This window comes from Pelodiscus sinensis, chromosome 5 (genome assembly GCF_052426305.1).
Source record: "Pelodiscus sinensis isolate ZL-2025 chromosome 5, ASM5242630v1, whole genome shotgun sequence".
In the NCBI taxonomy this organism is placed as follows: domain Eukaryota; kingdom Metazoa; phylum Chordata; order Testudines; family Trionychidae; genus Pelodiscus; species Pelodiscus sinensis.
The window spans coordinates 121,736,325-121,751,037 of record NC_143056.1 but is presented as its reverse complement, the minus strand read 5'-3'; the positions used below and the strand labels follow the sequence as shown (position 1 = coordinate 121,751,037).

The window sequence follows — 14,713 nt, the reverse complement described above, 5'->3', positions numbered from 1 at the left end:
TGTCCTTGGCAGACTGGCCCAGGAGCGTCCGGACGACCTTCCGATACCCAGAGGAGTGAACCGAGGACGGCTGGGTAGAACTCGCACCTGAGCTGGCCCCACCCCAACCGCCAAGGAGCCAACAGGTGACGTGGGACCCCAGGGTGGGGAACCTGCCTGAAGTGGGTCCCCTGGACCAGAGGGAGCTGGACTGGGCGGACCGCGGGGACCGGGCAGGTGGAAGGCCCCAGGGTCTAAGTAGGAGGGTTCCAGCCATAACGGGGGTGACCCTGGCATAAGGGAACCTTACTACGCCCTATTGGCCGAGAGTAAAGGGGAAAGGAGTAATGGGGAGCCCCTCCGTGGCGTGAACGCGGGCAAGCCCTACCCCACAAACTGTTCGGGACTAGGGAGGGGGTGGGTGTCCTCCACCCCCCTCCCTTTACAGCTGCATTTAAATCATTGCTCTGGGGTGGGGCTGAGGTGTTCAGGATGCAGGTTGCCCTTGGGAGTGAGGACTACCCCAGCCCCTCTCTCAACACAGTAACTTGTGGTCAGGTGAGAAGTGCCTTTCCATGGCCACTGTGGGTGTGTCTAGACTACAGAGTTTTGTTGACAAAAGTGGACTTTTGTCGACAAAACTATACCTACATCTACACTACCGCTGAGTTCTGTCGACATAACGTCGACAGAACTCAGCAGTTTTGTCGACACTGGTAAACCTCATTTTACGAGGCATAACACCTTCTGTCGACAGAGTTTCTGTCAACAGAAGGTGTTATTGCATGTAAACTGTCCTTTGCGTCTACACTACCATGTCGACAAAGCAACTTGCTTTGTTGACAGAACTGAATGTAGTGTAGACGCTCTTTGTCGACAGAAGTTTTGTCGACAGTATCTGTCAACAAAACTTCTGTCGACAAAAGCCTGTAGTCTAGACGTACCCTGTGTGTGTGCATATCCTCCAAATGGGGCAGGTGCAAGTTCATCTGCCCTCTTCACTCCCCAGCCAGAGCGAGGGAAGCAGCACACTCTGCATTTCCCCTTGCTCCCTGACAAAGGGGAATAGCCAGCAGTGTTCCCACATGAATTAAGGGAGGGATCTTTAGCCTCCCATACTCTCCCTAAAGAGTGTTTTGAGGGGTGGGAGGCTCGGGGTGGCAGTCCTGGACGAGAGGGCTGCGTGCACCCCCAGCCAGCCCCTTTCACCTGTCTGGTGATTGTCTCTTTTCTGTTTGGTTTTATGAGATGCAATCCCATTCCAGGCACATTCCATTTTCCTGGCACAACCAAACACTTACCTTGCTTTAAGGTAGGATAAGAGGAAGCTGCCTACCGAACGTGGTGGTTCTAGCGCTTATTGTTAAGGAGGCGTTCTTGAACAAACAGACAGACAAACTCTCTCAAATACAAAATAGATGTAAGAGTCTCTTTTGCCTCTTGTTTTCAACAGGTGTCTTAAGACCAAGTCCTGCTTTCATTTACACTGGTGTGTGAACTGGAGTCACCCCACTGAAACCAGTCATCCCTGAAAGTAGAATTTGGCCCCCAGGTTATAAAACAGCAGTGGGTGTGGTTGTGTATTGCTGACAGGTCTCTAGAGCAAGAGACTTATCTTGGTTAAACTTGAGCCTGCATGGGAAACTGAGCAAGTGGAATAAATCCAGAAGTCATGCTCTTCTGACAATCTGGCCCAAAGAGTCTGTCCCATTACTCAAGATTCTGCTTCCACAGTCTGGAAAGCACCTTGTTCCTTGTGGGTGGTCGATGGCTGACACAAGGACTAGCTGTGATGGGCCCTACAGGAAGCAATAGTCCCCCCTCCACACTGAAGAAAGGGTCCTGGCAATATTAAGGGGTACCGTGAAGCCAAACCGTAGAACTTAGCAGGACTGTAGATTTTTAACAGATCCCATGGTAGAAGGTTCCCTGTCCCTCAGGGAGGATCAGATCTGCTTTCAGGCTGGCTACTGTGGTAGGCCAGTTTGGTTTGGTTCTGATTATGGTGTTATGGGACAGTGGTTTTCAAGCTATGTACCAGGTTGTGGAATGTCGGGCACTGGGCCTCATTGCTTTAGGGGGATCAGGTGACCAGTGGGGGAGCTAAGGCAGCTGCCTTCCTATCCTGGCACCACAGACTGTGCTGTGCCCTAGAAGCAGCTGGCAGCAGGACCGGCTCCTGGTTGGTGGAGGGGAGCACACAGGCCTCTATATACTGCCCTTCCTCTGAGCACTATCTCCCATTGGCTAGGAACCTGCTGCTGGTTGCTTCCGGGGGGCAGCATGGTCTGTGGTGCCAGGAGAGGCAGGAAGCTGACTTAGCACCCCCGTTACACCACTGACTGGGAGCTGCTCAAGGTAAGCCCTTCCTGTCCCAGTCCTGACCCCCTCCCCCACACCAAAACTGAAGCCCCTTCCTACACCGCAAAGCTCTCATCCTCGGCCTCACCCCAGAGCTCCCACTCTAGTCAAATTATTTTGGGTCACGGGTATCAACAATGTTTTCTTCAACTGGGTCGTGAAGAAGAAGTTGGAAAACCACAGGTATAGCAGGAACGTAGAATAATCGAAGGAGCAGAAAGAACCAGCAGGGGCAAGGGATCATGATGGTTTTATTGGAGGTTTAAAAGTAGCTGCTGTGCCAGTGAGAACCAGCCCCTGCCACGGGACATGCTTATTAATAACCAACACCCACGCCTGGTGATGAGCCAAGAAATAAAGGTGACAATCGCATAAGCGCTCCTGGAGGTCATAGCTTTATTGCAGAGAAATGTGCTGTCAATTTGGCTTAGCATGACAGTGATCAGAAAGCCACTGGGGGGGGGGGGACCATCTTGATCATTAATCTAAATAGGAAACAATGAGTCGTCTTCTAACTCATGGCCCAGGCCTTGTTTTATTGACACAAGTGTGACTCCCGCTGAAGAGATTTGTGTACCAAGGGCTCTGTGAATTTGGGAAAGGGCACGGTGAGGGAGAGTTTACCCTCCTCTGCCCCACCACTAGGTCAGATCAGCAAATAAAACTAAGCCCAATACAGATCCCAAAGCAAAGGGCAATTTTACAGTAGTTGCAGGCAGCAGCACATGTGCTGACGTTCTTTGCCAATTAATAGGTTTAATCCTTCCTTGTGGTCTTTATGTTTAGGAAGATGCTGGGTATGGCCCAAGTCCTTGGTTTGCCATACTGACTTCATTGGAATTTGGGACTATTCCTGGGTGATGGGTGAACGTAGGGCTTAGGGGAGAAAAGCCCCTAGCCCCCCCTTCTGCTTGAGTCCCTGCCCCCTACAGAAGCCAAACTCCCCTCCCTCCCCCATCATAGAGGCAAGCCTCCAGCCTTCCTCAGGAGCATCCCCTGGGAAGGCACACTGCTCCAGCCTCCCTAGCCTCAGTGGGGCGGAAGCCTGGGAGCCATGCTGAAGCTGAGGGGCAGAGTGTGGGCGGGGCCACACCTCCCCGTTTGGGAAGGCATGGGACCCAGGGGACTATTTGCGCACATGAACTTGAGCACGTGCCTAAAAGTCTGCAGGAGGGAGACCTCACTTTGGACTCACTAAACCACAGTGGGTCACATTCCTAGCCTACCTCTGGCAATTGCCTCTAGGTTTTGACGAAACAATCTGCATAATTTTGAAGCAAAACCTGAAGTTGTCCCTGGAAACGTTCTCACTATATTGGCAAGATTTTGTGCAAATACTTTTAACGCAAGAGTTTTTGCTCAAGAGAGCATCTACACTGGCATGTGCCTTTGCGCAAGAGATGTGCTTTTGCACAAAAGCATCTGTGCCTGTGTAGACGCTCTCTTGCGCAAGAAAGATCCGATGGCTATTTTAGCCATTGGGCTTTTTTGCGCAAGAAATTAATGTTGCCTGTCTACACTGGCCTCTTCTGCAAGAACAGTTGCACAAGAGGGCTTATCCCTGAGCGGGAGCGTCAGAGTATTTGCACAAGAAGCACTGATTTTATACATTAGAACGTCAGTGTTCTTGCGTAAGTACTCGTGGCAGGTGTAGACAGATGCGACTGCTTTTGCGCAAAATCTTGCCAATGTAGACACAGCCCAGGAGTAATGGCGTTGATATCACTGCAGTGTACTCACGAGAAGAATCCAGTCTTCAATTAAAAACAATAAAGAATAAAATACCCCATTAAAGTGTTACCGGTTTGTGCAAATAAGCATTCCTGACGTAGGAAAGATACAATTATGCTCTGCCACCAGTAGGCAATGTAATGATCTTTCCCACTATGCTGGTTTTTATGTTCTCTAGCATCTCTGGGCAGATTGAGAGCTGCATGAGCAGGCAGTGAAGGAAGAGGCTGTTAATTTTACCTGGGGAGTGAACGAGCCTCAACCTGTCTCAGTGGGAAGCTCTGTGCTGTCCTTCGTTTTGTGCCGCTATTAGTTTTGTGCCTCGGCAGTATCATTAGTTCTGGGATTTAAATGAGCCTCAAAGCAAACCTCTGGCAATTGCCTCTAGGTTTTGACGAAACAATCTGCATAATTTTGAAGCAAAACCTGAAGTTGTCCCTGGAAACGTTCTCACTAGTTAACTGGGGTGAAGTTCCTTTGTTGGGAGAGCCAGAGGAAATTCACCTCGACTTGGACATTTCAAAGGAAGCTTAAAGGTGGCTAGACCACTTCCCACGAGTTATCCTGATTGCCCATCAGAAACATTGGAATGAGAGGGCAGAAGTATTTTTGGAGCCCCCTGGCTAAAGCGAGAGCTGGGAGTAGTGCCAGTGGTCCAGTGGCTAATGTCCTGGCCTTTGAAGTTAGGGACTATGCTTTGAACTCTCATCTGGAGTGAGAAGATACTTGATTTAAATCCATATCCGCTCTGAAGGAGCTGCTGTAGCTTAACCCCAAGTTAATGGGCCCAGTGCAGGCATTACTGAGAGAAGCGGTATGGTCTGTGTAACGAAGGTCAGACATAAATGATCCTGTTGGTCTCGTCTGGCGTTAAAATCGGTTTACTGTACTTGTGAAGGCAGGAGGGGATCACCGAGAGATGTTTGTGAAATCTGCCGGCCACCGTTGTTTGCTAGCAGGCCTGTCTCTCGCAGCACAAAGAACGTGGGACTCTTCCCCAGAAAAGTGGCTTGCGATTACCCACAGTTTCCAGACTGGTGACACTTGCTTCACCAGCCTATTACAGAATGTCGTCTTGTACATCTCCCGTGTCTGTATCCTGGCCCGGGCTGAGATTTGCATCTTTTGCTGGGAGCTGAACTCTCTTAGGAATGAAGGACACACCTGGCTCGTTGTGCAGACTGTTTTGCTCATCTCCCTCACTGTTATCTTCATCGCTGTCTGTCTCTTCAACCTGGTCTTCAATCACCACAACATCATCCTTGGTGTCTGGATCGATATCCTCCTTAAACCACACGGCTTTGTACCCCTCGTCCGCTGTCCTTCTGTCCTTGGTGAGGATCGATTTCACTTCTTTATCGCTGTCCGTGTCCTTGCCCTCTTTGTCCCCCTCACTCTCTTTGATGGCGGCAGAAGTGGTTGCGATGCTGCTTTCCACTGCTGGCTCCAGAGGAGGGAAGCCGTCTGGCTGCTGATGCATGACAGGGGTGGCTGCCTCTGAAGTGTCACTTCTTAGTGACTCGCTGTCTTTCATGCTCCCATTGAGATTTTCATCCCTTAGGTAGCCGTTGTTACTTACACCCCGAAAGGAATCCTTGGGGAATGGCTAGAGCAGAAAAGTCTCATGGTTACAGGGGGGCAGAATGAAATGGGGGAGGGGGACAAAAAGGGAGCTAAATGATTGGACACAGCTCTGCTGACATCAGTGGAATTGCACCTCTGATGTCAGCTGGGGATCGGGCTGTCCAGAAGGACATGATACCCTGTGGTTACTTAGAACAGTAATTCCCTTCCTCTCTTTCTGCCACCTGAAAACTTGAACCAAACACTCTGTGGGGAAGGGACAGGGTCAGAGTGGCTTGCTTTGTTTAAGGATGGCTGGGCAGCATGCAAGGCAGTCAAGTGAACTACCAACGGCAGCCTCACTCCCATGATGACTCCTCCCTTCCATCAGAGCTTGAGGGAGAATGATTTTTTTTTTAAGTTCCTGGTAGCCTGGTGAATTATTAGGACATTGTTGCCCATTTATGTCCAGTAGCACCAGTATTCTGTTTTTAGGCTTTGTTAGCATTTGTGGGGTCCCATTTGTTCCTGTGGAAGCCATGACTTGGGTCAGCATGTCTCATCTCAGCTGTTCTCAGCAGTCACCTGAATTGCAGGCTCTTGATGGGGGTCACATGACCACCCAAGGAGACTCCAGGACACCCATAAGGAGTGCGTCTAATACTTTGCACGGCCAGGGCTCTCGCTTTACAAACGTTAGAGAATTTAGCCCCCTGACGCTCCTGTAACAAGCATTAGCACCATTTTGCAGATGGAAGCCCAAAGAAGTTAAAGCCAAACTTGTCAAAAGAGGCCACTGACTTTTTTAAGAGCCTCCATTTCTGGGTACCGTGCTTCTAGATACGGGGAGCCTAACTTCTCAAGTTCTGAACACCTGATGTTCCCAATGGCTTCCCACCCCCATCTCTTTGAATCCATCTATTATCTTGGCCTCTTTGATCTGGGGCAGGGAACCTTTTTTGGGTCAGGTGCCGCTGACCCACAGAAAAGTCAGTCGGGGGCCACACACAAGTGAGAAGCAAAAAGGAAAGAGTTGCTCCCCACGTTCCCCTTGTACACCAGAGCTTAAGGGTGCCCAGGCTAGTAGATTTTGTGTGCTCTAGCCCCGCGGTGGGGTGGCGGGACAGCTGGAGCTCTAGCGCAGGCTCCCCAGTGTTGAGTGGGGACAGCCCTGAGCCTCAGGGGCCAGATCCAGGCAAGTCGGGGGCTGCACCCGGTCCCCAGGCCGTAGGTTCCCCACCCCTGTCTTAGATGATGAACATTCTGAGGCAGAGATCCTCCCTCCATTATATCTATACAGTGCATAGCACTGGGCTGGAGCCTGCACGTGCTATGGCAGTATAAATCCGAATGACAGTAACAGTGTCTGAAGTTTGGCTCCCCAAAAATGAAGTCCTGCAAACTCGGTGCTACTCTTAAATTCTGGCCCATGCAATTTGTCGCTCTCTCACAACGGGACATAGAACTTGACTATCCCAGCGCCCTGGTTCTTTCTCTAACCCCAAAATGTATAGGCACTGACTCTGTGAGTGCTCTGGGGCTGCAGCACCCCTTGAAAAAATAGGGGATGCTCAGTACCCACCAGCCACCGCTGATGGAGAGAAGCAGCGCTGATCAGCTGATGGGGAGAAGGACAAAGGGTGGAGATGGGGTGGTGGGATGGTTGGGGACCTTAAGGAGGGTGTGGGAAGGGGCAGAATGGCAGGTGAAGCACTCCCAGGGAAAAGTAAAAGTCCGCACTTATGACAGGATATCATTTCCAAGCTCTAAGGCAACCCTGAAATGAACTAGGTATAAATTAACCACTAACCTTGTTTCTTCCAACCATGCTCTTAATTGTGGTTCCATAATTCTTGTAGATAATAATTCCAAGCAGCAGTAAGCACATTGCCAGCAATACAGCCAATGGGACACCTAAAGCGGCCATGTGCCCTGAAGTATACAAATATTCTGTACGTACGTCTACGAGGGAAACAAACAAATATTACATTTCTCAGAATCATTCTTAACCTGGCCTAATGCAAGACTGGCTTGTAGGAGAGCAACCCACTTTTCTAAGAGCAAGGGAAATGCTCTCATGCTCAGTGCAAGCGGTGACATGGACCATTTAATCTGACAAGGTGTACTTCAGTGCAGTGCTCCAGGCATCGGCTTCTGGAAGTCACCCCTCAGGGGACTCCAGACCTTTCAATCAATAAAGAGAGAATGGGTCTTACAAAGGGGAATTTCCCATTTACACAAATGTGGATTTGTCCTGGGAAAGAATTGCCTGACTGGGACATCAGTGTTGTGTTTTTTGCTTATCACATTCAGAGTTGATATTTTGCTTATCACATTTAAACCCCAATGTGGCCAGTCCTTAATCTGAGCTCCTCATCATGGGCCCTGCATCGGGTGGGGGCTGAGGTGCCCAATGCTATGGGGATCAATACCTAGGGCTTGGCAAATAGGTCTAAGGCATGTTCTGTACAGTGCCAGGCAACGCTTTGCACCCGTGGTGGGCAGGCAGATTGTGTTGGAGTTTATTGCTTTAAGTTTCAATTGATTAAAAGAGCAAGTAGGATCCGTTTCCATCCCAATACCTACTTATTCCTGCCTTGACTGTGTATGGCTCTGTCTACACTGCAGCGGATACCAGAGGGATCCCAAAATAGATATTCTGTGTCTTTTGAGCACGCCTGTTATTTCGAAATATAACGGGCCCGCTATTCCGACATCCCTGTAAATCTCATTCCACAAGGAGTAAGGGACGATTCAGAATAGCGAAATAAGTGCTGTGTCGATAGCGCCAAATTTCGAGATAAGCTATTTCAAAATTAACTCAAAATAAACTGTGCAATTTGTGTAGCTCAAATCGCGTAGCTTATTTCGAGCTCTGGGTGCCGTGTAGACACACCCTGACTGAATGAGCAAACAAACAGCATGAACTGGCCAGCGGGTGTTTCCCAGAGCAGACCTGTATCTTGTAACAATTTTTGATTCACAAATGTCCATCGGCAGAAAAAAACACTTTTTGGTTTTCTTGGGGAAAATATGAGGCATCCTTTGTGCGGTGTTCTAGCTCAGAGATTTAGGGCCCAATAAAAATGAACTAAAAACTTGACCAGAATAGCATTCTGATCCCTGTTGCATGGCGATTTGCACTGATGTCCCAGGGGTCTGAGAAGCACCTTTTACCCTCCTATCTATTAACAGGCAGACATATTGTGTCATAATACATCTGTCACTCTGATAAACACCACGCTGCTGGTCATCATGCTTGTTGCTATGCTGCCAAAAGGCATAGAGGAAAGTGATTTGAGAATTGCATTTAGACTATTTTAAAGTGTGTTTAATGCTTCATAGATGAATGTGTCTTTACGCTGATTTTGCAAATTGCCAGCTTTTCCTGGCTGTACAGGTAGGTCACGCTTTCATCACTTAGCAGGTAAAAGACGCCCTTACCAGGATCAACATCAAAACCGAGATACGGTATGAGAGACAGCCCTGATATTCAGGGCTTTGTTTTATATCTGTGCCTATTATACCCCACTCCATCTCTGATTGTTCACACATGCTAGCCGGTCATCCTGAATATTATACACTTCCAGAGGATTTGTCTATTTAGCTTCCCTCTAAGGATATTTGTGTCTTACACCATCCTCATTTTGAATTGGAACCCAACTTCTGTAAAGTTTCATGATAATTAAGTGGGGTTTGTGTTTGCCTTTATTCTAGACTTTGAATGGAATTTGAATGTTACCTGGGCTGTTGACAGCTCCAACAGTTTATTATTAACATGGTAGCGAAGGACTGGCACTTCCATGACGTTTTACTACTTAATTGTGTTTGATAACATGATTAGGGATGGGAAATACAGTCTGTGAAATTGATGCAAGCGTCCCCTCTTAACTCTTTCTGCCTTCAGTGGGTATTAAGTTATTCCCTTTTGTACATGTGTCCTAGAAATTAAAGTTCCCATTCAGCATCAATTTTCATAAGTATTCCATGAGTATTCTTAAAATGTAATTGTTCCATTGACTTTTTCAGTGGCCTTTGGACCAGACACTTAAAGTATACTCTGGCTCTTAGCATGCAAATCCCTTGACACCAAAGAACAGCCTGGGATAGGAATCAGAGCAATTAGACACAGCAAATTCCTCTTTGCCTATCCCTCCTTACCTTTGAATGTGCTAGTCAGGCCCTCTGTAATATACTGCGTATATAGTAAAATGGTGCAATAGTTTGGCCACGTTAAGAACCCCCTGCCAGCCTATTTATAATAGAGTGGTGAAACCATTTCATTGCCAGTGTTGTGTTTGATAAATAGATGGCAAGGGCCAAATTTTCAAAAATTGCATCTATGGTTGGGTACATTCGTTTCTGGTTTTTCAATTTGACAATGTCTAGGCCAAAATTTTCAAATCTGGGTATCTAATCCACTCTTAATAACTGTGTCTGTGTCTGTGTGTTTTCCCTCCTCAGCGAGGCTGCAACTCCCTCTGAAGTCACTGGGAGCAGAAGGTGCTCTGCATTTATGAAAATAAGGCCCCATCAAGCTAACTGTGGGCATTCAAAAATAGAGGTACCCATTCGAGCCTGGATCTTGGAGAAAGAAGCACAGGTTGCAGGAGGGAAGAATTTAAAATACCCACTCTTGGAGGCACCAAGAACCCAGTTTGTGTGCACATGGCTAGAATGCCATTGGCAGAGGTGCTGCAGCTAGTTCTCTTACTAAAGAGCCAGCTTAGTTTTAAACACAAGAACTCCTCTCACATTGTTACCCAGAACATAGTACATGATATGAGATGCAGTCAGTCTAGTGAGACCCACAGCAAAGAAGGCAAACAAAGCAGCTCCTAGAAACAGAACAGCAGGGTAGCATGGGAGGACTCCTCCAACTGGGAATGCTAGATTTTCACATACAAATCTTTGCATGAGCAGGGAAGCAGTGAAAGCAAGAACTGAGTTCTATGAAGAGCTGACCAGGGAAGATAACTATGGGGAAAAACAGATAAAACTTTAAAAAAACCCAAAACTACCTCTTTGCAGCTGAAGAGAGAATACATACATTACAGAGCTGAGAACTCCGGCATCCACATGTAACTTTGGAGTCATTAGGGACTCCTTAATTTAGAGACAAGGTCATTTATGAGAAACCTGATTCCAATTTACAGGAGAGATTGTGGAGGGAAACAGACTAACTCTAAAGAAATGCTTTCAAATAGCAAAAGCAACTGAACTGTCCAGGAAAAAGATCAAAACAGTGATAGCCATTGGTGCAGACAAAATAAAGACACCCAGAAGCAGGACAGAGACAGACTGAATGAAAACATAGACCTCCTTGTCCAGTGTATGCACCATGAAATGCAACATGCAAAGAAAAAAGAAATTGCCCAGCCAATGGGAAATGTTTCAAGGATTGTGAGGAAATAGATCCACTCTGTCCCAGAGCTACAGCGACCTTAGAAAGCAAGAATCAGCAGCCTATGCAGTGATTGAAGGTGGAAGAGGCTTCCAAAGAAAAAGAGTATATCTGCAGTGTGACGTCAGCCAATCCAAGGACTCTGTGTGTATGTGCATTGCAGATGAAGGCTGCCAGTTATTCAACTGCCATATTTGCGACTATGCAATTAGCTCAACGACCAATTTGATTCCAGCTGGATTGTGAGGCCAGCTGGAGTGTAATCCCCTCAACTGTGAAACAGCAACATCAGATTGGAAAAATGTGACCCCGTCCTGGTGATGTCACACAGTGAAACAGTTCTCAGAAAAGTGGGCAAATGTTGGCTATTGATAAGAAAACTTCTCTGGTGTCATGGGTATCATGTGGAGTCTTCAGTATCATGTGGAGTCTTCAGTACTTGATGCACAGTAGCACCAGCCGCTGCTAGGTCGCGGGGCAGGTCAAGGCCTGAATTTGATTGCAATACAAATATCGTCCATGTGAAAGAGGAGGAAGAACAGTCACCAGAGGCCTTGCCGAGCATTTTAACAGAACGCAAGGATGTTAGGCACCTAAAGGACAGTCTGAAGTTAGAAAATCATCTGCATGTGCTGCCTGTGAGATCTCTGCTGAGTTTTAGCTCTGATGAAGCCACTGACAAAGCAACTGGCCTCCAAAGAAGTAAGTCTGCAAAGAGACGTCATTACACTCGTTAAAACTAGGACACAGTGGTCAGCAGGCTAGTAGCGGTGAGAGAATCCTTGGATAAGCTGTGGATTTTCAGTGCTCCAAAACCACTGAATAGAATAGAGCATAAAAAAGAAGTCCCTGTCCAGTGGAGGACATGCTACCTGACTTATCCAGGGCAAAAAGTCTTCAGTTTGTGAGGTTTAGGATGGGTTCTGGTACACTGAGCAAGTTGAGCCATTCAGCTATTTGACAGTGCTGGCATGAAAGTAGGATCTGCTAGAATCTATCCTATAATCATTGTGGCACCATTTATAAAAAATCTCTAGTCGTTCTTTACTCCAAGATGCTGAAAACCAAAAAATGAGAAACTGAAACTTTACAGAAAACTGAAAATCTTAAAGTGCAAACTTTCAATAAACTTCTTGTTGATTTTTTTTTCAGAAACCAAAAATGGTTCTATTTCCAAAACCAGCCGAATTGAATTTTTCACAAAAACATTTACCACGTTTCAAACAAAAAATTATTAAATATTAAAAATACAGACTACATTACTAGTAAGTAGCAATATAGATAATATAATATAAAATTTTAAAAATTCAAAATGGAAAGTTTCAAAACAAAAATATCAAAATATTGTATTCCAAAAATGTCAAAATGGGATGTTTGGACAATGTCAGAACTGTTTTTCTCTCTCTCCTCTCTTCCCCCCTTCTGACATGAAATTCTAGCAAAATCAAAGTGTTTTTATTTCTACAGAACTGAATGTTCTGACAGAATATGGTTTCATCCAAGTTTCTCAGAACAGCTCTGGCCAGTAGCAATGAAGCGCTACCCGCTTGAGTATTAGTAGAGTTGTGAATTGGAGCAGGGTCTCTGAGCCACAGTGCCCTTCATGGCTTCACGTGGGGTGGAACACTTTACACCCAATGTTCTTCAAAGGGCCCTTCCTAAAGTCACAATCTGTCTAGCATGTTTTGTCTGAAAGACTTCTAAAGCATTTTACAACTACGTAGAACAGGGGTCCATTTCTCCAGCACTGAAATGAAGTGATCTCACTAATGTGGAAGTTTACCAGCATGGGGCAATCCTGTGCAACATTTGAGACCAGGAAGTGAAGAATAATGCTGTAGCTGGTAAAAGCTGCACTGGGATTTTAGTTAGGCACTAAAAATTAATTATCCAGATTGAGCTTTCCCCAGGACATGCTGAGTCCTGCTGAGTCACCAATTCTGCAGAAGTTCTTAGGGGTTTCCTTGGAAGCCTCTTCCATTCATAAGGACAAATCAGAAACAGTGAGAACAAAATTGAATTTGCTGAGTGCAGATAGGAGAGGGGCGAGGAAGCCTTGATTCTGAGTAGGGCACACATCTACCTGTCTGAGTGTTTGTGGAGGATATTTGAGAAGACACAGGGTCTGATGGCCTCGGAGATCTGCTTGCTACTGGAGTTGACGTAAGAAGAGGGCTGGGCCCAACAGACGGGGAAGATGGCAGAGTAGTGGATTGAACCGTTTCACCTGGTGCTGGGTTTGTTCCTGTTATGGGGGACTTGGTGGTTCCAGATTCTGAAGGCCCCACTGGATGCATGCTGGATACTGCGGCGGTAGAAGTCCTTGTGGTCACAGGCTTCATTGTGGTTACAAGAGGAGGGATAAGTGAGCCCGAGGGAGTACCTGTCACAGGCTTTCCAGTGGTCCCAGAGATGCCAGCATTATTGGTTGTCATGTTCACTGAAGAAGGGGACTTTGTGGGTCCTGAGCTGGCTGTAGAGGCTGTGTTAATTGCTCCAGGGGACGAGGCTAACGATGAACCTGAAGGTTTTGGAGTGGTGGTTCCTGTCCCAGCAGCAACAGCAGAGGTGGTGGTGATGGTGGTAGGTATAGGAGGAGGAGTTGTACCTAGAGACCCAAGAGGTGCCCCCAGGTGATGTTGGTTAACTTCTTAGCTACAATTTCACATTACTTTATTTTTGACAATGGCAAAACATTACAGGTGAACCTCTCTTGTCCGGCACAGTTGGGACCAGACTGGTTCAGAGCGAGAGTGTTTTCTGGTGTTTTCTGCAGCATTACCAACACTTCCATTGCTTATTGTGCTTTTAGAGGACATTTATTGGTAAAATAGAGCTAAATAACAGCACAGAACACTGAGAACTAGGACTGGTGGCTGTAAACAAACTTTATAGGGCCGTGGGAAACTTGGCCACACCCATAAAAAGTGGTCATCCAGCTAACTAAAATCATTATGGATGACAGATGTTTCTGGATAAGATAGTTCTGGACAAGAGAAGTTCAACCCGTATTAATCTGAATAGAGCAAAAATAAATCAGGTGATTGATGCAAGAAGCCACCTAGTTTCAGTATAAATAACAGAGAAGGGTAAGAGCTCTACTGGCTGGAGACAGAGCTAACATTTCTCCCTCCCTTCAACTCTTTTAAAGTGGAATTGTTTATGAATAGCCAGAATTTTAAATTTACCCAAGTCTAGGACTGGCATAAATCTTAATCAGCAGGAGACTCGTGAAGCTATATTTTAGAAAGGCTTCCAAAACATATCAGCAATGTTTTTTTGAGTGCAGGCAAATCTGCATTCATACAGGTATGCCTTCTGTATGTGTTTCCTTGTTTTTGCACATGCAAATACCTGTCTGCATGTGAAGCTGCAGGTGTTTGTCCACACACATGGTTGTGTCATAAAAATAGCACATGTGCCAGGAAGATCTTTGACCATGTGGCCTGTCATATCTTTGTGTGCATGTCTAAGTACCTATTCACTGGTGCTGTCCAAATATTTTTAAAGAGGTGAGGTAATGCAGGATATCAACTGCAACGTCCTTAATGGTGAAAACTAGAGCCACCAAATTTAGTCTTCAACTTTCTCTCACCCTAACTCAAAGTAAGGTCAGGGTTTGTTGTGCCAGGAAAATGGGAAATACTGGGGATGGGACTGTTTTCCAGAACATAG

General features: G+C 46.6%; 1 protein-coding gene across 4 annotated transcripts in view; it reads right to left on the bottom strand.

Moving 5' to 3' along the window:
* Nucleotides 1–4,708: 4,708 nt before the first annotated feature.
* The window catches only part of CDHR5 (cadherin related family member 5), a 33,562-nt gene continuing 23,557 nt past the window's right edge, over nt 4,709–14,713 (bottom strand). The window contains exons 13-15 of one of the 4 annotated variants that reach the window (XM_089778696.1): nt 13,122–13,646; nt 7,445–7,596; nt 4,709–5,677 (exon numbers count right to left, since the gene is read on the bottom strand). In XM_089778696.1, the coding sequence (XP_089634822.1) occupies nt 5,132–5,677; nt 7,445–7,596; nt 13,122–13,646 (1,223 nt within the window). In that variant the 3' untranslated portion in view covers nt 4,709–5,131. The remainder of the gene's footprint in view (nt 5,678–7,444; nt 7,597–13,121; nt 13,647–14,713) is intronic. The other 3 variants (XM_089778697.1, XM_006124870.5, XM_089778698.1) reach the window with 3 other exon arrangements.